Below are 22734 nucleotides of genomic sequence, written 5' to 3'. Positions count from 1 at the left end.
TGACATTTACAATCATACGTTACAATGTATGATTGTAAATGTAATTTAAAATACAAGTATGTATTACAATATAATCACTGATATGAGTAATAATTTTACATGTATTAAGAGATTCAAAGAATTTATTGCACATAGGCTTTCAGGCTCATGTTAATAGTTGTTCATAAACTATTAACATGAATAACTTTTAAACAGATAAACTGTTTTTTGTAATCTAAAGGCTTTAAGATATTTCCAAGAGTCAATTATGTGAAAGGTCAGATGTTGATGTATTAGTGGAAGGACACAACACAGAAAAAAATATATTCATGCTTTGCTTTTAATCACTTGATAAAAAAGTATTTCAGATTTATTTTAAACACAATATACAATATCATACCATACATTGTGTGAAACATTTATCAACCCACCAACAACTGGTGGACTTCAACAGATGGACAATAAAAAATAAAAGAACCCATCTCTCATGCAGATAGTGCTAAATCTGGCTAACCATTTGGACACAACTAGGACCAAAAAAGCTTGAACATAGATAACATTAATACTGACAAATTTGTCTGTCAAAACCGCTAACACGTTTGGTCAGAAGAGTTCACACATTAGCACAGTCAATTACATAAGATCAGGATTTGTTGTCAACTCAGAACAATCAGTGCTGGGCACACTGTAGCATGCTACTGATGATGTCCTCTACTTTAGGTGAAGTGCATTGAGTGGAGAAAGAAATTATCACTTTGTGTTTGTCAGTCAAACATCTGCCTGGTTTATTTAAGCTGTCAAAACTGACAAAATTAAGCTATCTGTGTACTCTGGAACTTAGCAATACCTATGCTTCAGTATTCTTTAGCTAACTTGTATGTATCCTATCTCCAAGCCTATAAAGTTCAAAATGTCCTCCATGTGGCCTTTTGGTTATCAAATTGCTGATGTCAAATAAAAGCCTTGCAACCCAAGATAATTAACTAGAAACTGGCAAAATAAAATATAGGAATCTCTGTTGAATTTATTATATTTATTAAATTCAAGAACATTTTTGGTTTATGTTTGTGCATCATTAGCAATAAAATCTTTTTGAAATTACGTAAAACAAATGTAGCTTTTATGTAACAAAAAATGTAGTTACAAGGGTTTTATATGACAACAACAAGCCTCTTTAGCTGCTGCTCTGCTGGGCACTCGAAACTTTGTGCGAATATATTCTTAGATATATTTATATAGAGATATATTTATATAAAACAATATACATTTATATAAAAAAAGACTCCACTCCAGAGTCTTCTACACATTAGACACCACCACTTCCAGGTAATGCAAGTGCATATAAATTAAAATAGATTTTACACTAAACCAGTATTTCTTATTTACAAGCTTAAAGTAGAGAATAAATACACACTGTTATAAACAGCAAAAAGGACCAACTTGAGCTCATAGCGACAAACAGCAAATGTATGGAGTGACTTGGGGATTGTAAGGCCTGATCTAAACACACACAGACAACACACTCCCATATAAAACATACATACCACACACAAATGATTGCCACTTAAGCATGCTTTTGGGAAATTAAACTAAGTACCTTTGAGTATCAGTAAACCTATATCAAAGTTATGTAAGGATATTAATGCAGCCAGGACACCCATTATGATCAGATGTAGGAAGCTGTGCAAACCATTTTGAAGCTTTCAGGGTGATTTCTAGTTTCTTTGCAGTTCCAAAGCTTTGCTGCGTTGCGTGGAATTCAACTACCCTGCCGGGAAGCCAGCTGACGTCAATGAGTAGATTTTTATCACGAGGAAGGAATACTTGTCCTGACTTTTCAGGGTCATCGTGCCAGAGCCCGGAGGGTGTGTAAACCATGTGAATTCTGTCCATCAGCGTGTTTTAGACAGGCTACTGTAATTGCAGCTTTAATCATCTGGTCTGGTCCTGATTGCAGGAAATGCAGGGGAGCGTTACATCAGACAGATCTGGGTTTTGAACCTCTTTCAGCTAACAGGATTATTAGGACTGGAGCATACCTGGGAGCTAAAAATAGACTCACCACTGTTGTGCATTTTGTCCTTGGCCAACTTATTTTCCTATTTTACCATTGATCCAAGCAGCTGGATGTCAGGAGACATTTGTTTCGTCATTGTTTGCATATATGCAGTGTTTTTATCAAATCTTAAAATGCCATAAAAGATCAAACTAGACTAAAATATTTTCCTAAACTATATAGAAATTGAAAGAATACCTAGAAATTTGAAGCTATAGGAAGAAAGAAACAGAAGGAAAGCTCAATGGTTTGCAGCTCACCAAAAACAAAAGGTGCAGTATGGAAAGAGATGTGTTGATGTGTAATATTGACATTCACTGACTGATACAAAAAGCAACTTATCAAATTTGTAACATGAACCATATCTGAACATATGTCTAGACTGTCTGTGCTCCGATGGAAATCATATTGAGTGATTCTGGTGTACATTTTCCCATTAACTGTAGATGAGTCTAAGAACTGTTTGTCAACATTTGCTTGGATTTCTCTATTGCCCAGTACGTGGAAGACTTTGCTCTTTACCATACAAAAACAGTTTTTTCTCTTTTTTTTGTCATAAAGGAAAAAAAATCATTTCACAAACACTAGTGTGTTCAATAAATAAAAAAACTATTATAAAGACAGTTGTAAAAAAGGCACACAAAAGTCCTTTGACAAATGGTACAGAAATAAGTAAACACTTTCTCTTGCTATACAAATGTGTCTCCATCAGTAGATCTTACTCTATGCTACTTCAAGATCTGTAGAAAAAAACAAAAACATCTTAAGGTACAAAACTTCTCTCAGTAGTGTCATTGTCCATATAATGCCAGTCCAGAAAAGAAAATGAGCCAATTTCTAAACTGGCTGAAATCCTTCAAGTTCCTTTCTCGTCCATTGAGACTGAAATGTTCGCAGCAAATGATTCCTGAGAACTCTGAAGCCACCTCTGTGAAACTGTCCATCTGTGTCTGGCTTCAAACACCCAAGTGCAAGTTGCCCCTGTGCAGGCCTAAACTAAGCCCTTGCTTCTGTGGGCTTATTTAAAAGCACAGCTGCAAGAGGGTATTCCCCCTCTTTTCAAAAAACTTTCAAACCACCATGAGAGCCTGTTGCTGGAAGCCCTATGTGTCTGTGGGTGAGGCTTCATGCGTCACAATCTCTATTGCCGTCATTGGCTCAATCATGCCATCTTCTTCCTCTGCCTGACTGTCCAAATAGTCTGGAGGAGGCGAGCGCGAATTTGCGAGACTATCCTCCACCTCTATTTCTTCCTCTTCTCCTTCCTCATCCTCCCCATCACAGTCTTTTTCCATCCCGTCCATGTCTTCCTCCTCCAATGTCAAGTCAAATTGAAATTTCTCCCCTCCTCCTTGTCCTCCTGTGCCTCCACTGTGTCCATGTGTGCCCTGGTCGTAAAAGGGCGGTGAGGGACTTTGGGGAATCATGCTCTGGTACCAGTTTCTGTTGTCCTCTAAGGTGTCCAGAATGTCCTGAGCGTCAGGGTGAACCAAATCGGCCCAGGTCTCCCACAGGGGGTGCACGATGTAGTCTATAAAACCCACCTAACAGGAAAAAAAAATTGTGTTAGAGGTTTTTTTTCTCTAGATTCACAATATGTTTGTAGTTGTATGATTTTCTATTTTTGAAAGCATACCTGGCTCTTCTCCACGGAGGCTGTGTGCTTATCACACATGGGGCTGATCTCCATCCCTCTCTCCCTCTCTCTGTCTCCCTGGTGGAAGAACTCCTCCATTATCCGGTCAGTCCACTGACGGTAGAGCTCCAACGACTTTGTGGGGTTGCTCAGATCGGCACAGTGTACCATGTTTCGCAGCACCTAGAAATAAACACATAAAATGTTGGGACGTAAGTCATAGTTGGGAGACCTTACAAGTTGTCTATATGATCTAGAGCTATGCATTTCTTTTAATTTTTTTATTTTGTTATTTTGAATGTACCTGTATCCTGTCTGTGTAATTGTCTAGCAGCAGCACTCCAGAGCTGGTCACTTTCTTGGTTTCAACCATAGTCTTCAGATCAGCCAACAGACTCATGTGTTTGGACATGTCAGTAGCCAAAACCTGCAAAACACAAGATAAAGATGGTGAGCTTGGCAATAACGATGACATGGACCAATCAGCTTTGTCACCTCATACATGCCTAGATCAACAGTCAAGTAAAAATATCTTACCATGTCAATGACCATTTTGCGGAGGGACTGTCTCTGCTTCTTTGTGAGGTTCTGGAAGATGTCACAGTTGTCTTCCTGTAGCAGCTTGAAGCCCACAGCCAAATGATGGTTCTCCAACACAGACTCATCGTTGTACATCAGGGCCAGCTCAGAGTCTGCATATTCAATACAAAAATTGGTTGTTTATTGAGTAAACTTTGCTTCAGTCTATCTATTATCAAGTCAGAGAAACCATAATGTTTGTGTATTATTTTGAACTTACTGGTATTGATTAGGAATTGGTTTGATACTCCAGGATGATCGACATCATGAATTGCTGCAGCAAAGATGGCCGCTAGGATCTCAAGATCTGTGAAGACCGCCTAGTCCAGAGAGGAAAACAGAATTTAAGTATTTCTTAAAGTAAGTTGGCTAAGAGGCAAACAGCAGACATTCAACTATAAGTTTGCTATGTGTTGCCTCATCCGTGCTGAGTGTGCTATATGCATGGCAGGGAGCACAGTGGACTTAATCATTTTGCAAAACCAGGTCATGCAGACCTGACTCCATTACACCAACTTCTACAAGCACAGGAGAGCTGTCTAAAATGCATGCATGAAAAACTGAAAATGAGGCCAATTTCAAGAAGAATACATAGCTTTTACAGAAAGACTTACATCCAGGGCAGGAGTAGAGAGCAGGATGTGCGTTGACTGGGCTACGTCAGCAGCGTGTAAACTGTTATGGTAAGCCACATCTGCATGATAATGATCCTCTAGTGTCATCATGTAGGCCACAAACGTATCAGCTGGAATCTTGAATGTCTTTAGCAGATCTCGCTCCTGCAAAAGTAGCAAATTGTGGATTAAATAAAGCAACATTAACAATAAGATAGATTTATTCTTCATTGTATGGTTTCAATAAAGGAAGAGTCCTTACCTGGAATATGGCATACATGATGCAGGTCAGAGGTCGGCTGTTGGAGTATTCTGAAACCGTGAAGATGTTTAGACCCCATTTGTTCAGGTCCTCCAGCTCCTTGGACAGCTGCTCCTCTTTGTCGGTCTTGACGCCAAAACGCGATATGCTGCTGTTGGAGAGCGACGATCCGTGGGAAACTTTCTTAACCCCGCTGATCTGCGTCATCAGCTGCTGTTTCTGCTGTTTCTTCTTCTCTCGCGTTTTGGATGTCGGCGAAGGGATCTCCACCTCATTCTGTTTATCTGTGTGAGGAAACAGAAAAAAGGACGACTTGTGTTATTTGGAGACTCGTTTTGCAGTGTGAGGTTCCAGATGGCCTGCACAGGCTCCTCAGCAAAAAAAAAAAAAAAATCCAGCCGACACCTGCAGCTTGTTCATTCATCAGGTTCCTTGACTCTTTCTTCATTCATGGCCCTCTTTGTCCACCTGCAGTTTGTCTGACCTTACAGTATTTAACCATCCAACCCAGGACTCAGCACAGCTAAAGCAGCACATAACACATTGTAAAACAACCATGTCAACATTCTTCCTGTAGCATGCCATGTTTATGTTATTCAGCTGCAGTAGATCTAGAGATGCACAAGTCAGGTTTTCCCTTTTTCCTTTTGACGTTCTTTGATAAAGGTATGAACTGAAGATGGAACCACAAATCCTTAAACTGTCTGATTTTTACTTAGCTTAAAACAAAGTGCATTAAAGTAAATGCCATAAGCTGATGTTTCTAATGACAAATTTTCTGTAGTTGTTTTAATTGACACGATTAACAGAAAAAGAAACTGGCACATCTCTATTTTGGTTCCTAATAAAATGAACAAATGGTACAAATAATAACTATTAAAGGCACCGAAGTGTTTAATTGTGTTTTTTTATTTCCAAAAAAATGATTCCAAACACTATTTTCCAAACACTGAAAAGATCCAGTACATCCTTTTTGAGCTGTGTTCACTGCAGTCACTGAGGAATTGATAGAAATCCTGCTAGGACCTGCCATCGGCATTCGTTTAAGCCGCGGACTCGTCTTTCAAGCCTCGACTCAGCTCATTGCTGGCCTATCGGCCTTCCCCTGTGGAGGATTATTCAATTACCAGCTGTAATTTAAATAAGCACTCTCCCTCTCATCCACTGCTGTCTCGGACTTTCTCTGCGTCTTTCCCTTTCTCACAGTTCTTCTCTGGTAATTTAGAATCGCGATTAAATGCTCTCTGACGTGCTGTGTGGGAAAATGAAGAGAAGGGCAATATCATACTGTAATTTATTGCAACTCGCGATAATCATCGCTGATGCATGACCCATATAAGCATTAGGTGTAAAGTAGATTTTATTCATGCCTGTTATTAATTTCTGCTTCATATTGCACACACATGGGTGAGTGATCTATTGCTTTGCTGTTCTGTTCAATTAAATGTCAAAATCTGGTTCAAAATGTGTCCACAAAGGATGCACTTTCAGTCTAGCTTCTCTATTTTCCCCAAGATATAGGAAAAAAATACAGTGTGGATTCTGTGGAAGAGGTAGTGAGGATGTGTTTTATTAATATTCAAAAAAGTTCATCAAAGTCCAAGCAGTTGATCGATGTGTTTTAAGACTGAAAGTGATGTGTGGTTTGTAAGTTTTGATGGATTCAATAAAAGGTTTAAATTATTTTTAATTCTATGAGGCAAAAATTAAATTCCTTTTCCGTTAAGAGCAGAGGTTAAACAGTTGTTTCCTTTTTTCCTAATCTAGGCGAGTTCTGCTGCTGGCCTGTCACAGGGAATTAGCCTGAGTGGGCAGCAGGATACGGGGGGCAAAAAAGGGCACACGTGAATAGTGTGCATGTTGCCAGCCAGAAGTCTTCCATAGGTTTGTGCAATAAATGAATGAAGTTGTTAACTGATCCAGAGAATCGCGCTTAGCTTCACATCACTGTTTTTATAAACAAAGAAAGCAGATGGGCAGCATTAAACTGAAAGGATTTACGGTGGCTCTTTAAAGGAATTATGGAGCGCAAATCACACTGGATAAAAATCAAATTTCCCTGTTTCCACATCTGTGCTTTTAAAAAAATTACAGAAAGCAAACATCGGCGCACTGCTGACGTGACGTTAGTGTTCATGAATAGACGGATTAAAAGGTCCTGCTGGTCAGCTGAGGACACATCAGGCCAGCTGCGCCACTTTAGTCATTAATGTGGGCACATGCCTTCTATTTTTCTACCTTCTGCCATGTACATCGGTCAAAGCGGTCACCTTCTCCCGTGTCAGGTCAGCGGGGGGGGGGGGGTAAAGAGACAACAAGGTGTCCCCAGTGACAGAGAAGCATTAAGATCTGAATGAGTCACCCAATCTGCTGAGCTTATCTCACTGCTAGCGAAGGGGGTTCCTCTGTAGATCTTTTTTCTGTCTGCTCTCAGCTCCCTCCCTCACTTGTTTGTTTGGAATCCTCCATTTTCCTCACATATTACAGCACCTTTAAATCATTTTCTTAGTCTTGAACCTTATATCTCACGCTAGTTGTTGTAATGTTTCATATATGCAGAATAAACTATTATGGAATGTTTTCTTTTGCATTTGGTTGATTCTGCTGCAGTGTCAAAAACACTAAAATTTGCAATTTATGCAGCAATAAACTCATATTTTTCTCCCAGTTTACCTCTTTTAGATACTAATGAACCAGTATTAAGCTTCTTTTTGCCCAAATACCTTAAGAAATATACACATTCATTTTAACTAGTTCTCTAAATATTGGAGGAAAGGTTGATGGCGCAGTATTTTTTACTGGTACGCCCCCACAGTGAAGCCAGTCAGAACAACTTGCACAGCTCATCATGTAGGAAACAAAATGAAGCCTCCACAAATGTTCAAATGAAAATGTGTTCAAATGAACCACTTAATACTTGCAGATTTATCACATTTAATTGTAATTACACAACTCACAATAAATGCCTTTAACAAAAACTATTAGTGCGACTTTTGGATACAGATTATTCTTGTGATTTTTACTTTATTTTTTACCTAGGAAGGTGTTGGAGATGAATTCGGAAACCTGATTCCCAGACCGACTCATCTCGGATAGGTGCGTCAGCTCCCGATTCAACATTCTCTTAAACTGCAGGAGAAAAGGGGAGGGGAGAGGGCAAGAGAGAGGAAAATGTCGTCACTTTCCAAATTGGGGGAAACCTGGCAAAAAATTATATTACAAGATATCTTGAAAACCCAACAGCCCCACGTTTAATTTAATCAGGTCAAGAATGCCATTCAGTTACAGCCTACAATCAGTGGGGAACACTGTGTATTTTCCCCTCCATTTACACAGGAATTAATTATGATACCACCATTATTTGAGTAACCAGCAGGGGACCAGAAGCTTTTAATGCCCCTTTTAAAGCCTCCACAGGTACCAATTTCAAGTTTTATTAAACACATTCACAGTTTCAGGAATCTATCCGGCCAGTCGACTGCGTCAGTGTGGAGGAATTTTAATGCAGGCAAGAGGAAATTTTGCACAGTTGTCCCTGATGTCCTTTTTCACATTTTCTCCATACATTTGGAACCATTAGAGACCGAGAAAATATGTGCAGCTGATGGTACATGGAGACCCAGGGACTGTAGCAGCAGATGTTTATGACAGGTTGATGCATGCGCGTGCACACACACATACAGACAAACAGAGATACAGCTCTGCAGAGGGCTCAAGATGGAGCCCGAGCCTCAAAACACCATTCTGTCTGCGCCCCATCTACCCAAAAAGATGGAAATGTTATCAGATCTGACACTAAACATTAAAAATTAAACTCCACAAATGCGCCTGATGAGAACATTTTTTTCAGTAAGAGCAAATAACTAATATGATAACTAAGGAGCAGAGAGAGCTAGGACAATATGAGTGCGGTATCCCCAGCGTGATACGTAGTTAAACACCACACACCTTGATGTAACCCCAAGACACCGACAGCAGGTAGTTGGCTTCAGGCATTTTGGACCCCGTTGTTTGGTTCCTACACAAAGCCAGAACTGTAATCCAATGTGGGGAAAAAATTTACTGAAGTCAAGCAGGATTTTTTTTGGCACCAAAAAACCAATCCTCTATCTTCTCCTCTTCTCGACAGCAAAGAGAGCAGCTTTATGACGGCTCGCTCTCCCTCTCAGCAGAAAAGGGCCACTTCCAAGTCTCCATGCTTGCAGATAGAGGAAATAGATTGATAAGACGTTTGGAAAACAGGCAGGAAGATCCAGCTGTACGGGGCTGGAGCGGCAGCAGCAGCAGCTGGAGCCGTGAGCTGGGGACTCTCGGCGCACTGATGAATAATGGAGAGGAAGCAGGGAAGGGAGGAGGGGAAAAACACAGCGATGGAGACAGGAGGAGGAGGGAGAGAGGCAGCGATGTTCATCTGACTGGAGGGGGGGTTCCTCCGCTGGATTTGTCTCGCCTCGCTGCTCTCCCTTTAGCTCTCTCTCCCCCTCCTTTTCCAGCTTCGCTATCTTTCTGTGTTTTTTTCTCCCCTTTTCCATCTCTTTTTTCCCCTCTCACTATCTGCCAGCCATAGCAACACTCTTTTCATAGTGTATGATTTGACAGAAATAGGAAGAGGGGGAGCCCTAATTACAGCTTATATGAAGTTTTGAAGCAGATATGAGTTCCACGGTTTTTTTCCCCCCCAAAAAAATAATTTACATCCTTTTCAATTTTCAGCCCTTCTAATTCCCTCTTTAAAGCCACTTACATCAAGTCATCCAGTGAAGGGGATTGTAATTAGGAAGTTAAAACAAACCCTCCTCCTTTACAGTGAAACAATGAGCCACGTTTTGAGGAATGTGAGCCTGTGTGAACTGTATTTTTAATCGCCATTATCTCCACTATCGCCCGCTCCTCTTCACCTCCCCTCTTCTCGAGTCCTCTGTTGTCTCCTGACAACCAAGTGTGGCGGTCATTGTATAGACCTCATAAGCCTGTTCATTATCTGCATCCCATAATAATATTGGATGCCAACAGGGTGTCTGTGGACGGCTATTTTTAACAAGCGGAGTGGGAAGGCTGGTCGGAGAAGGTGAGAAAATAAGAAAAAGAAGAAAAAGAGCAGAGGGATGGCAGATAATTGCATCCGTCCCCAGTTTGGGGGACATCAGCTCACGGCTTCTGTGTTTGGCTGTGAGAGGAGTGTGTGTGTGTGTGGGCTCATTATCAGAACACCCCAACGGCATAGAAACAGCATAAGAGAACAAGTACATCAGTGCTATTTTTTTTTTTACTCATTTAATGGAAAAAATGAGGGGGAGAAATGCAGGAGAGGCTTTCCCTTTTTCCTCATGTGGTGAAGCTGCTGAGCTGTCATGAGGACAAACCACACACATCGCATCCAGAGTGCCCCGTTCCCTCCCTCCGCCTCATCAATCCCTGGCTCTTTACCACTTATGTGTCAATTTTCCGGCAGCGATCAATCTCTCTGCCCGCCTTCCTGAGAGAATCAATGAGCTGTCCTTGGTGCAGGTGCTGCAATGTACAAGGCTGGGGCCACCTGACTGGAATCCACTCTTACATCAGAACCAGCGTTCCATTTCAAGGTGTGAATTTGCTTTTTTGTCAATTTCTGTCAAGACTGTTATTTGTGGAGCCCCAGAGAGGAAGGCTGTGGCGGTTTGCCAAAGAGAAAACATGGCGTTTGTACGTCAGAACCAATCAATTGGAAACTGTAAACAGAGATCCGTAGGAGCCTTTAGGTCCAACGTTGTTTCTTCGAAATGGGGAGCGTGAGTGGGAGATCAAAGCTTTTCTGAGAGGATTCCAGATTATCCTCCCACTGAGGGAAAGGACCAGAAGAGAGGAGGTAGTTGCAAGGAAAAGAAGAAAAAAAAAAACAGGAGGCAGCCCTTTATATAATAGCTCACTACATAATGTATAAGAAAACCAGAAATAACAGCAGGGGGTGTCTCTCCACAATGTGTCAGAGAACTGGGCTTTGCTGGAGGCTGCAAACATGCATTAGTAGGCACAAATGCACAAAACCTACCAGAGTTGCTGTTATACACTTAAATATAGTTGATGCTTCCATGTAATGTGCAGATTTTACAGACGCACTGTCGAATTAATTAAGAATAGCATCAGAATGGTAATTTCTTTTAGTATTACTTAATCAGATTAAACTCATTATGTAGATAGATTAGACACAAAGTGAAATGCCAGCATATTAGTAGAAGGTTAAGTGGAAGAAAAAAGTAAGGATGTGGGGTTTTTTTACTCGTGGTGAAAATGAAACGCAGCTTTGACGGGACTGGAAGTTCTCTGGGTGCAATTTCCGTCACAGTTCATCACGCCCTTTTATGACTGAGTTTAATATCCATGCATTTTAATCCCGTGTTCCTCCCTGGTTTTCGTCCCTGCCTACAATGGCTGGGTTGATTCAGCAGAGAGCTGCCGTGACAGAGGCAGGGAAGGTGAATGAAGCCTGTGGCATTTTAGTTTGACCAGCACGGGAGGGATGGGTAAAGGGGGACACATAACGCTGAGCTCCTACATTTAGATGTGATTTCATCGGACAGCTCGCTGTGCAGGGCAGCCAGGCAGACAGGTAGGCCTGCACGGAGTCTCTCCTGACACGAGGCTGAGAGGATCCACTCTGCTTGCACTATAACAGGATGTTAGGGAAGGCCTGATGTGAGATTCTGAACCTCTGGGCACTCTGCCACATTCTCTGGCGTCTCGTAAGGACCTTACGAATGATATTAAGGGAAATTTAGCAACTTTTTAAATTGCTAAATGGTCCAATCTGTCCTAAACCATCACAATATTTCCTGTTTTGTTTAGGTATTTATTCCACTATTTGGTGGAATTATCGATTACTTCTGACCTCATTACCATTTCAAATAATAATGAAAAATAAACAATGAAATCTAGAATAAATTATGTATTCAGTCATTTTTTGTACATTGTCTACTTGTATCCTTTCCACCAAGCTGAAGTTGTAGCCAACAGCCACTAGTGGGTGCCCTACACTACACTCATGCTGCAGAGAGACCTTCATTGAAAGTTTTGTAGAGCTTGCAAATAACTTAGTTAATAATCTTTGCATCAAATGCTGAAAGGTTTTTAGAATTGAAAACTTTAAGGTTTGTTTTCACTTCTCCTGAAATCAATGTTTCCCAAGAATATCTACCATCATTTCCCCTAAACTGCATTTCCATGTTCTTGTTTGCCAAATTTTGCAAGGCTTTGAACTTATTTCCACTTTGCTTGTCTATATGACGCAAGCCGGTAAAACTGGCACCAAAGCCACTCAAAGTGACATAATTCTGTAAAGATCAGGGGAAGAGTCTTGCGTATGTGTTGTGCGTAAATTCGCTGGAGGTGAAGAAGAAATACTACCTCTCACTTCCTCTGACTCACAAAGCCATGCTATAGAGACTTACAGACTCAGAGTGTATTCATGCATATTCTACCCCAGATTACGCAGTACAAAGCATTACAAAAAACAAGAGAGTTACAAAATTGGACATGTTTTCACAAGTTGCTGAAAACAGCTTTCAGGCTGGGTGCAAAATTTCACTCAACCTGCAATATCTCACATATTAAATGCAAAACTCAAGATGTTTCTCCAATGAATTAATTTTCAAAGAAATAAAGTATTGAACACATTGCAAAATTATCCACATTCATTCTTCCTTCTAGCCCAGTATGACTCCTAGATGAGTTTTTTGCCAAAACTCAAACTCCCTCTCCGTTGGGTTCGTTAAAATGTTTGCATATGTAATTTTTAAACTGCTTGAGTTAAATATAATTAATTTCATTAAGTATTTTTCTTATTAATTTGAACCCTTCTGACAACACAAAACTACGGCAAACAACACAAACAAGCTCACAGTCTGTCTTCTACTCCATGTGTTGTTTTTTCATCAGACTGCTCAATTTATTTCAGTACTGCCACTTTACAGATCATCTGTGAAACAACAAATAAGACAAAGTCTAGTTTAAAAAGAAACCTCAACTTTGGTTTCTTTCAATTCCTTGGCAGTAAATACTAAGTTATTCCCATAAACAAAAAGCGCGACAGGAACAATTTCTGTCCATTCAGAATATTTTCACCAACACTTTAAGGATAAATAGAGATTCTTGAATGTTGAACAGAGATACAGACGCATCTTTTATATAAAAAAATATTTTTTTAAATTTGATTAATAAAATTGTAGATTGTAATTGCAGAAGGTTGAAACCAAAAATGTCACCAAACTTCAGCAGTCATCTTCCACTGCTGTGGAATACATTTAAAGTTCTTCCACTTTAAACAGAAAGGACTGGTAGCAATAACACATGTTTAACAAAAAAGTGACATACAAAAAGCTCCTGAAGAAGTTATAGACTTAAAGTCCTCAAAGGACCTTGAACAACATGAAATTTAAGTAAACTCACCTTTTTCCAAAAACTTAGCTTCCCTAACTTCTTGTCTTTTCTGTCAAAGCAGCAGGCACCCATTATTGCTGAGCGCGGAGTGCAGACCTGAGCAGGGCGTCCGTCCGTTAATGAGTCTGTCTCGCTCTGACTACAGTATGAGTAAAAGGACTGAGCCCCGGCTCTTTGACTCTGGGAAACGCCACAACTCTGGTGACTCACTTTGGGCTGCGAAGTCTGACTTGGCTTTACCTCACACCCCGTGTATGTGGAGCAATGACTGAATGTGTTTGAGAGTGTGTGTGGCAGAGAGAGCTCTGCCTCACACACACTCCCCCTTATGGGGCAAGGCCCGCCTCCAGTCTCTTTGCTCCTTTTCAGCCTGCTCATTCTCCAGCAGCTGGCGGTCACAGTTCTGATGTTTATGCTGTCAATATCTCTCTGATCAATCTGATCAACAGAAGGCTTGAATTTCCTAGAATAGGATGAAGCGAAACACTTTTTTTTTTTTCTTTTTTCTTCTTGGAAATTAAACTTGATGTAAACAGACCAACATCTTAGCACAGCAGTCTGATACCAGCAGCTTCACCGTTGGCTACGCTCCACCACATGAAGCATTCAACACCACTAAATATCTGCAAGACAGCGTAAAACCCCTCTGCTGATCCAAACATAAATCTGATATGAAGAGTTTAACTACACTTTTTGTGTTCCAGCTGTGAGTAAATGCACTCACAAGCCACTTTGTTACAAACACGTAGTGACGCAGAGGTTGGATCCCCTTTCGTTTCAGAACTGCCCTATTCCGAATGACAATCTTAATGTGTTAGAAACCCTCACCAGGGATTTTGGTTTGTTTTTAAAAGCATCCCCACAGTGGCTGCAGATTTAACAGCTGTTGTCTCAAATCTCCTTTTCCACCACATGCCAAAAATGCTCAGCTGAACTGAGATCTGTTGACTGTAGAGGAAACTCATCGTCATGTTAAAAGAATAAAAAACAAAACGTCTGAATGAAGTATACTGCAGCCATAATGATCAACAACAATCCAAACCCCAACACATCTGTTACATAGCGAGTAATGGTAGATTAGAGTTGTTTTCCCCCACATCTAAACACATAAAGGCATTGAGCTGGTGAAGAAGTGTACCTAAAAAAGTGGCCATAGATTTTACCATTATAAATTACTATTTCCTTCTTTTTTATTGATTGTTTTTGCCTTTATTGGAGTGACATAAGCTTAGTAGGTAAACATGATAGAAAGAAGTTAAGGAAATAACTGCCCCCACACGCAAAATGTGCAGATAAATATAAATTTAAAATAAAAAATCCAGACAAAGTTTTTCATTAAAACTCTTCCAAGTGTGTCTATGTAAATGTTTTGACTCTTTCCACCACATACATGGATTCATTGATTCATTTCATATCCATATCTCCTCTGGCTACATGCTCAACCAAGACAATTATGTTGAAATTCAGTCCACAACTTCAGCATTATAATAAAAAGGAACACACTCTAATTTTTAATTGTAGTAGCTATTTTTCAAAATAAGGGATTAAAACTCAAATTTGACTTAAAACTTCAATTGAGATTGGTTGAACTGTATGTCAAAGCAATTACTGGAAAAGTCAAAGTACTAAAATGAATCATCACACATTTGACAGTTTATGTATGAGAACACCAAGTGACTTAGTTTTATTGCAGTAATGTCTGTTTTTGAGGTGAAGTAGCTGGACAACATGATGTCACTTTGTGTTAAGCAAGTAGGAAGTTAAGCTTATGACTGCTTATTTAATCACACACTAAAAGATGAGTTAATCAGCTGAAAATAAATCTTAGTTGCATGCCTTTACATCAGATGACTGGTTATATAAATGAGTATGAAAAGCTGCAAGTGTGAATATGTAGTACTTTAAAGTTTTTTGTTTTTTTCACGAAACTACCTTTGAAACGGTTTTCTGAAGCTCTACTCTCACCCTCTTTGCATAACAGAGAGGGGTTTGCGGCCTTGACAAACGAAAACATTCCAGCACACAAACAGACTTCGTCTCATCTATGCCAGTGATGCAGAACAAAGAGGACAGTCACGTACTGAGAGCCCTCAGCAGCAGGAGCAGCCCCTGTGTCTCACCTTGGAGCTGCAGCCGTAACCTCTTACATTTCACTTCCCCCTCCTGACTCGTGTTTCATACGCTGCTGGAGCTTCAATTACAGTTTTTCCATCCGCAGTACAATAGATGCACATTTGCTGATTAGCCCATTCTTGTTAACAAAAAAAAAACAAAAAAAAACAGGTTGAATGTGGCAACCCACATCAGAAAGGGGGCTCAACAGTTGTGTAATGTTTGAGTTTATTGTAAAAACAGGCCTGAGACAGAGATAGCAGATCCGAGGGAGATTAAGCTGCAGTTAGTGCAGATGCACAGCAGCACATAAGCATGGCAGCACACGTAGACTTAAAGTTTACATGCATTTGACGAAAACATGCTTTCTGAAAAGCTTCTTTTGGTTGCATGTAAGAACACGTAGACTGTCCCGCCAAAGTCACAGAGATGAAAAAAGGTTGCAACGCACAATGAGAACACTGTGACACCTGATATGCTTCACTGTGGTCCAGAAATTTATCACGATGACTAATAATCATTTCAAGAGCCAGAAGACCCATAAACATTAAAGTATGAAGCATGAATAAATCACAACTCAACTGAGCATTGTTTTTTTTTATGTGGGAGAGTGATTTCAAAACACACTTTTCTAACAAAAAGGTCCCTCTGAGCTCACTAAAACCAGTGAGCACTTGCATATGTGGATGATACGTTTTTGATGGCCCCATATTTAGGTTTGAGACGCAGTGACTGTGGAAAACAATTGTTACATTAAGGTATAACAACTTTTCCTTAGTAGAATACGTTGAACTCATCAGTGGTTGCTTGGATTGCTGCTACTCGCAACGTCCCTCTTGAAAAAGACGTTCTTTATCTGGTTAAATAATTATTATTGCTGGTCATCTAGAAGTTTTGTTGAATTAACCCTTCTACTATAAAGTTCATCTATGCAGCTAATTTTGTTCCAGGATTATCCAACAAGTGGAAATTCAGATTTAAAGGAAGGACCAAGCCTGAAGGATAACGGCTTATAACTGAAGCCATATAAAGTGGAAACGTCCTTTTTTACAAAGCGTTTTGCTGTCACTACAGATCCTCTGGTGATGTTTGATAATCATATTGGATCAATACCGGCTCTGTCCATCAGTCTAGCTAAGTTTTTTCTCCATCTCAGATGTACAACTGCAGCTGCTTTTTACCCTACTTTCTTATTCAGCCTTTCATTTCATAGAAACACACTGACGTGTTTCTGGCATATCAAGTTAACAATGTTGGTTAGAATTGGAGCAGAAATTACAATGTCAGCCTAAAGGCTGCAACACTTTTATATTTTTGTTATGAACATATACATATATTTTTAACAAGCAGTTGTTTGCCACTGTGCCTACAGACAGGTGGTTTATTACCTCATTATTCCTGAAGTTTCTCCTGAAATGTTTTGGTGAAATTCATTTGTTATCTCTACATTTGTGATGTGTGTCTGTTATTGTGTTTGGTCACTGGACAAAAACGTTTTTCTGCTTGGTACTTCCTTTTTATCCAAGCTTGCTTAAATCTCAATGTTTATGACAAATCATGAGCTACAACCTGTGAGCAAAACCTGAGGGGAAAACCAAACTAAAGCAAAAGGAAACAAAAAGAATACAAATTATAATGATGCTGATAAAAAAAATAACTGAAATATGACAGGTTGTTCTACTAAACTCCTTTTAGCTCAGTTGTGTTGATTTAGGATTATGCTGGCAAAACAAAGCATCTAATCTGTTTTCTTAGGAAGAAAGATTTTTAAAAATCCCACATTTCTCAATTATTTCAAGACTTTGGAAATTTTTGAACTCCTGAATCAATTCCAACAAGCTAAAACTGGCCAAGCGCTATCATTTCACTATCATGTCAGATGAGACTAAATCATGGCAAACATCAGGGATAGTAGCCTTTGGAATAAACAGGTATTATTCAGTTCTGATATGCTGTTGTCCAAAATTGTTTTTTTTTTTCAGTGATTTAATCACTTGTTTATAGAGAGAGCAGTCCAGCTGACGTTCAGTTCTGGTTGTTAGTGTGGATGATGAAAGCAATAGGATAAACAACCACCACCAATAACTAGCCAGAAGAGTGAGATGGGACGTCTATTGTCGTCTGAATAGAGCGCAGGAGATCCGGATGGAGACAGGAAGAGAGAGTCATTCTGCCCAGCGGTCTGCAAGGATCCCTCACACACTCATACTCTTTAACACACACAAACATTCTCTCTCTTCCTCCTGAGTTTATTGTGTTTGACCCACTGGGGGATCTCTCACATCCTGTTGTCCAGTTTTATGAGAAATAACAAGCTTTTCCTCTCAGCTTACGAGACAAATTGTTTTTACATTTTGTTCTCACTTTAACTCTCAGATATCTGTTCTTTGACCTTAGCCAAGCAAGACAACAAATTAACAGGTCTACAAAACAACTTATACAGCAGGTTGTGATTAGATTTTGTTGTCCTGTTCAAGGCATTGATAAATAGCTGAGAAAAACAAAAATGGATTATATGTCTTGCTTCTTTAAATCATAAAAAACAACTTCCTATGAATCGGAAAATTCCCACCGAAGTGTTTTTGTTTGTTTTTATAGATTCCCCAGTGGCACACTGCACCACAGAAGGCCATAATAACATTAATATGTCCACCAGCAAAATAAAAACAAACTTGTACAAACAGTCTGTAAACAGCCTCAGAAACTAAACATTTATAGCACAAAGAGTAAACTCGCAATATCCCAGTCAACAATTTTCCCCTCTTCAATTCTGATCCAAATCATATTAGAGAGGTCAGAGTCAAAAGCCACTGATTCAGAAAATTGAAAAACTCAACATCTTTTTTCAACGACATAAACCATCACTCTGGACAGACCAACTCAAGTTTAGTGTGCTAGAAATCCTCATCAACACCTGCACATTTTAATGGATATTTTACATCTGCCTCAGTTTGTCTATTTACAGTAAACTTAAAATGCAAGATGAAAAAGTTATTGACTAAGAAGAAACATCAAGTCACATATAAACTGCACATTTTTATTTAAAAGGCTGGTCTATAACTTAGTTCTAGTTCTAGACTAGCTCAGAAAGTTTTGAACTTTTCATGGTACCGTGAAAAGATACCAAGAAAATGTATCTTTTCATAGTAAGGAAAGATACATTTCTTACCATGCTCAAGGTAAGAAATGTATCTTTCAACTTTTATTAGATGTGCATAATCCATAATCATACATAATCCAATTGTCATTGGATTATCAGTGTGTCCTCTGACTACGATCATCAGATGAGGCGGGTGAAGAAGTTGTCATCACCTGCTGCTTTAGCATGCATATTGCAGAATTTTTGACTGGACTCTCCAAAAAGTGTGGACTTTTTCTTGTTTGGTTTTTGAACACAGAGCGTTCGCTGGATCTTAGATTGTTAGGAAAATCCCAGATTCATTAGATCACTAATATGACTCTAAAACACAGCCACATACAGGAATATAAATGAGGATTACTAAACAATAGCCAAGCAGTGACTTTAGAAAAAAATATTTCTGCAATGGTTTGCTCGGAACACTACCAGTTTAAGCTGCTGCAGAATTTAATTAGAAGAAATTATGATGAAAAGAAATCTGAATATTGTTCAATAAGTTTTTAAATTTCCCACTGGTTCTAATGACGTTTTTTTTCCCCTTTACAGTAAATTGGTCCGCGCAAAGATACATTTGGCTTCATAAATATTTAAACATTCTCTAATAACTTCCTTATTTTCTAAAGGAGGATGACGAAATTACCAGTACTTCCCATCCACCATCAATGACGCAACAGCCAACACAGTTAGAGTGGCACTGAAAAATTATTTAGTAAGATGTAAGTGCGAATTGATGAAGATGCACAAATATGACATGCTACTTGTTACTGGAATACAACCTGAAATAGAAGTACTCTAAATATGTAATTTGCACTTTATTTTGGGGCTATTATCTTGAAAATGTTAAGGTTTTGTTTTGACAAGCCTGGTTCAGATCCACAGTGGCTTCCTCTTACATGTTTTCTTTCTGGTAGCATAACTTTGTCTCTAAAAGTTAGGTTAATTATGCAAAAAGTGTTTTTTCTTCAGCCATCATAGCTGAAAGTATTACAACAGTTTTTTTTAAAAATGTTGCTGAATAAATACAGCAAGGTGCTTTCTACATTATTATTTGATTTCCAGTAAAACAAAGGAACTTAATTTACTGACTTTAAAATGTCAATATCAAATACCACTACAAATCTGAGTGTGAAGGTTATAAGGTTACTTATATAAAAAAACCTGAACTGAATCTTAGTGCACATCACACTGAATCAATGATGCAGAGGAACCAGCGGATAGTGAAAACAAGTTTTACAGGAAACATGGGCTGAGATAAACAGCAAGCCGAGGTAATAACAACCGTTGTGTAACCAACTTTGTAAAAATGTGGACAAATAAAAAAAACTGATCAAGCTTCATGTTGATTTAGAAAATAATTAGTTGATAAGAAACATATGTATACAGGCAGTCAGTAAAAACTGCAGCGCCCCCTGTGCAGCCAATGCTCTCCTTTTCAGCATGCTGGACAAGTTTAGACCTGGGAGAAAACTTCTGACCTTGCTTGGGAGATGCATTAAAACTTTGGATTGGATTCTTTGCTCTAAGCAGTCTAAGGGTTAACCATTCCTTACAGGTTTGGAGCAACAACTTTTATTTTGCTTAAATATGATAAAGCTTTCCGTTTTGCGCTCTTCAGAAAATTCTTCACAAAGAAAAAGTGGGAAATGTGGTCTCCCTTACCTTATTGGAGGCCATGTCGCTGACTGACCGGTACGTCTGGATGGTCTCCAGCTGGTCAAGACACCAGTCCAACTCCTCCATTGTCTCCATGGCCAGCTTCTGGTACGCCTCATCTGTTAGACACCCGGTACACAGAGACACACCGTCAGAACAGACGCCGTACATGGAGCCTGAGTGTTGCCCACCCGCTGCACGGCTCTGCTGCGGCTGCTGTGGAAGAGGGCGAAACTTTAGCTGTGCCACCCGGGTGCAGTGCTCCTTCATCATGAGGAGGTGCAGCCGTGGCGAGCTGCTGGAACTCGCAGCTGTCGATAGAGCAGAGGAAGGCTGCAACCCCGACCTCGCTCCGTCTGCCTCGGTGCGTGTGCATGTCACACATTCAACCCCCCTCCTTTTCCAAATCTGAGATCCTCAGCTGATTTGCATAATGTCACCCCCCACCACCACACACACAGCTCCAGGAAACCAGATACTCCCCACCTTTTTCCATTGCCACACACAGACACACTCTACCCCAACTCACAGCAAGGCAACACATCCAGCAGCACTTCTTTTTCAAGTTTTTTTTCATTCATTATTTTCTTCTGACTATAGACCTCTGAAAAACCATCACTCCAAAACGGACTTGTTTTTTCAAACTTCAATGTTTTAAACACATTTTTTAAATCTGGCATAGATACAAGTTAATATAAAAGTTATTCTCAAATTCAATCAAATTAGGAAAAAAATCTATCCAAACCAGCCTAGCCTTATGAAAAACAAAGTCTTCAAACCCATTTTTTGAGCTTTAATGGCAACAGGTGCCATCAAATATTTGCAACAACTGCCATTTTACATCCCTGTGGAAGAATTTTGCAGGATTTTTTTGCAGGATTGTTTTAATACAACCACATTGAAGACATTGTTTGAGAGTGTCTCAAACAATGTTTAAAGGTATATATACCCTTCCTCCTCTGTTTTTGAGCCATTCACTTGTTGTTGTGCTTCAGCTCTCTGTCCTACGACAGGTTTGATCAAGCTTAGGACATTCTACTCTAAAACTTTCTGGATCACTTAGAGCAAGTTGCAGAGTTCCTGAAAAACCAAAACATCCCTGGACCAACATTTTTTATACTATCTGCAGGGATCCATCCTGACAGAAAATGTTGCTGTGAAAATATGAAAGCAAAGTTGTTTGGAAGCGTGCAAACATGACGGTAAAGGTCAAACCACAGACAAGACACAAATCTTGATTAAATCTGCAGAAATTAAATGCAGCAGGAAACTTCTCACTTACTAGGTTCATCTCAACCACATTGTGTTGAAACATTTTTGGTTGAAACATTTTGAAGAGACCTAAAATATTCAGATTCTTTGGAATTTTTGATCATCAATGCCACAAAGCGTATTAGTTATTTAAGTAGTTGTCAGTAATTTTTCTATTGCATTCTTAAATTGAAATTCATTTTCTTTTGGTGTCATATTGGCATAGGCTTATATGTGAGATTTTAACCTTGAGAAAAATATATCACAATATCATAGTATAACAGACATTTAAAAGAAAAACATTAATATTACTTAATTAATTTTAGTTTAGACAAAATAGCACTTTTTACTGCTGCTAAAACAACAAAGATTTTGGAAGTTAAGTTGTAATTTTTATCATGTACTGATTGTGAGTTTTGAGGATTTATCTTTGTTGTACGCAATTTTTTTTTGGACTCTTTCAGTTGGCTGACTAGTTTGCAGCAACGTGTGGGGGAGGGGGAGCACCAAGTTACTCTAAGCCCCTTACAGTCAGAGAAAATTCTTGGACGTTTTGGTATTTATTAAAATAATTTGAACTGTAAGAACTGTGATAAAAAACTTTAGCCGTTTTGACACCATAACTTTACAACCAGCCTCTGCTCATTTCGCTAGTATGCAACAATGTTTTTATATCCCAAGCCAACATGTTAAAGAGAATGGTTTTATAAACTTGTGGTATAATAATAAGCTGAACACCTAATAAAATAGACATAGAAATAAAGAAAAAGTGAATGCATGCATTAGAAATGAATTATTTCAATCCTTTCTCTTATAACTATAAAGCTCTAAATCAAATCTGGAGAGGGCGTGTTGGAAAGCAAAGAGAGTTTGCTGGTTGGGTTCAAGGAACACACACACACACACACACACACACACCCACGCACACACACACACACACACACTTGCATCTGACGCCCCAGCGCTGTTTACACTCCGGGTCTCCTAGCTGCAGAGCACAACATGGCAGCCGGGTTGGACTGCGGCGACCTTAGCGCAGCC

The 22734-nt window shown here is 39.4% G+C and overlaps 1 protein-coding gene across 2 annotated transcripts in view; it reads right to left on the bottom strand.

The window, feature by feature from the left end:
- Positions 1–301: 301 nt before the first annotated feature.
- pde4ba (phosphodiesterase 4B, cAMP-specific a) overlaps positions 302–22734 on the bottom strand; it is a 70486-nt gene continuing 48053 nt past the window's right edge. Inside the window, exons 6-14 of one of the 2 annotated variants that reach the window (XM_014980307.2) lie at positions 20449–20561; positions 8162–8255; positions 5127–5410; positions 4865–5029; positions 4471–4570; positions 4209–4363; positions 3976–4098; positions 3672–3854; positions 302–3579 (exon numbers count right to left, since the gene is read on the bottom strand). In XM_014980307.2, coding sequence (XP_014835793.1) covers positions 3139–3579; positions 3672–3854; positions 3976–4098; positions 4209–4363; positions 4471–4570; positions 4865–5029; positions 5127–5410; positions 8162–8255; positions 20449–20561 — 1658 coding nt within the window. In that variant the 3' untranslated portion in view covers positions 302–3138. Of the gene's footprint in view, positions 3580–3671; positions 3855–3975; positions 4099–4208; positions 4364–4470; positions 4571–4864; positions 5030–5126; positions 5411–8161; positions 8256–13547; positions 14567–20448; positions 20562–22734 lie in introns of those variants that run through there. The other variant, XM_088008017.1, reaches the window with a different exon arrangement.

The sequence above is a fragment of the Poecilia mexicana genome, unplaced genomic scaffold (genome assembly GCF_051168715.1).
Source record: "Poecilia mexicana isolate PSO_F unplaced genomic scaffold, ASM5116871v1 scaffold_8, whole genome shotgun sequence".
In the NCBI taxonomy this organism is placed as follows: domain Eukaryota; kingdom Metazoa; phylum Chordata; class Actinopteri; order Cyprinodontiformes; family Poeciliidae; genus Poecilia; species Poecilia mexicana.
Note: the sequence above shows the minus strand (reverse complement) of the source record. Positions and strands in the feature narration are given on the sequence as shown.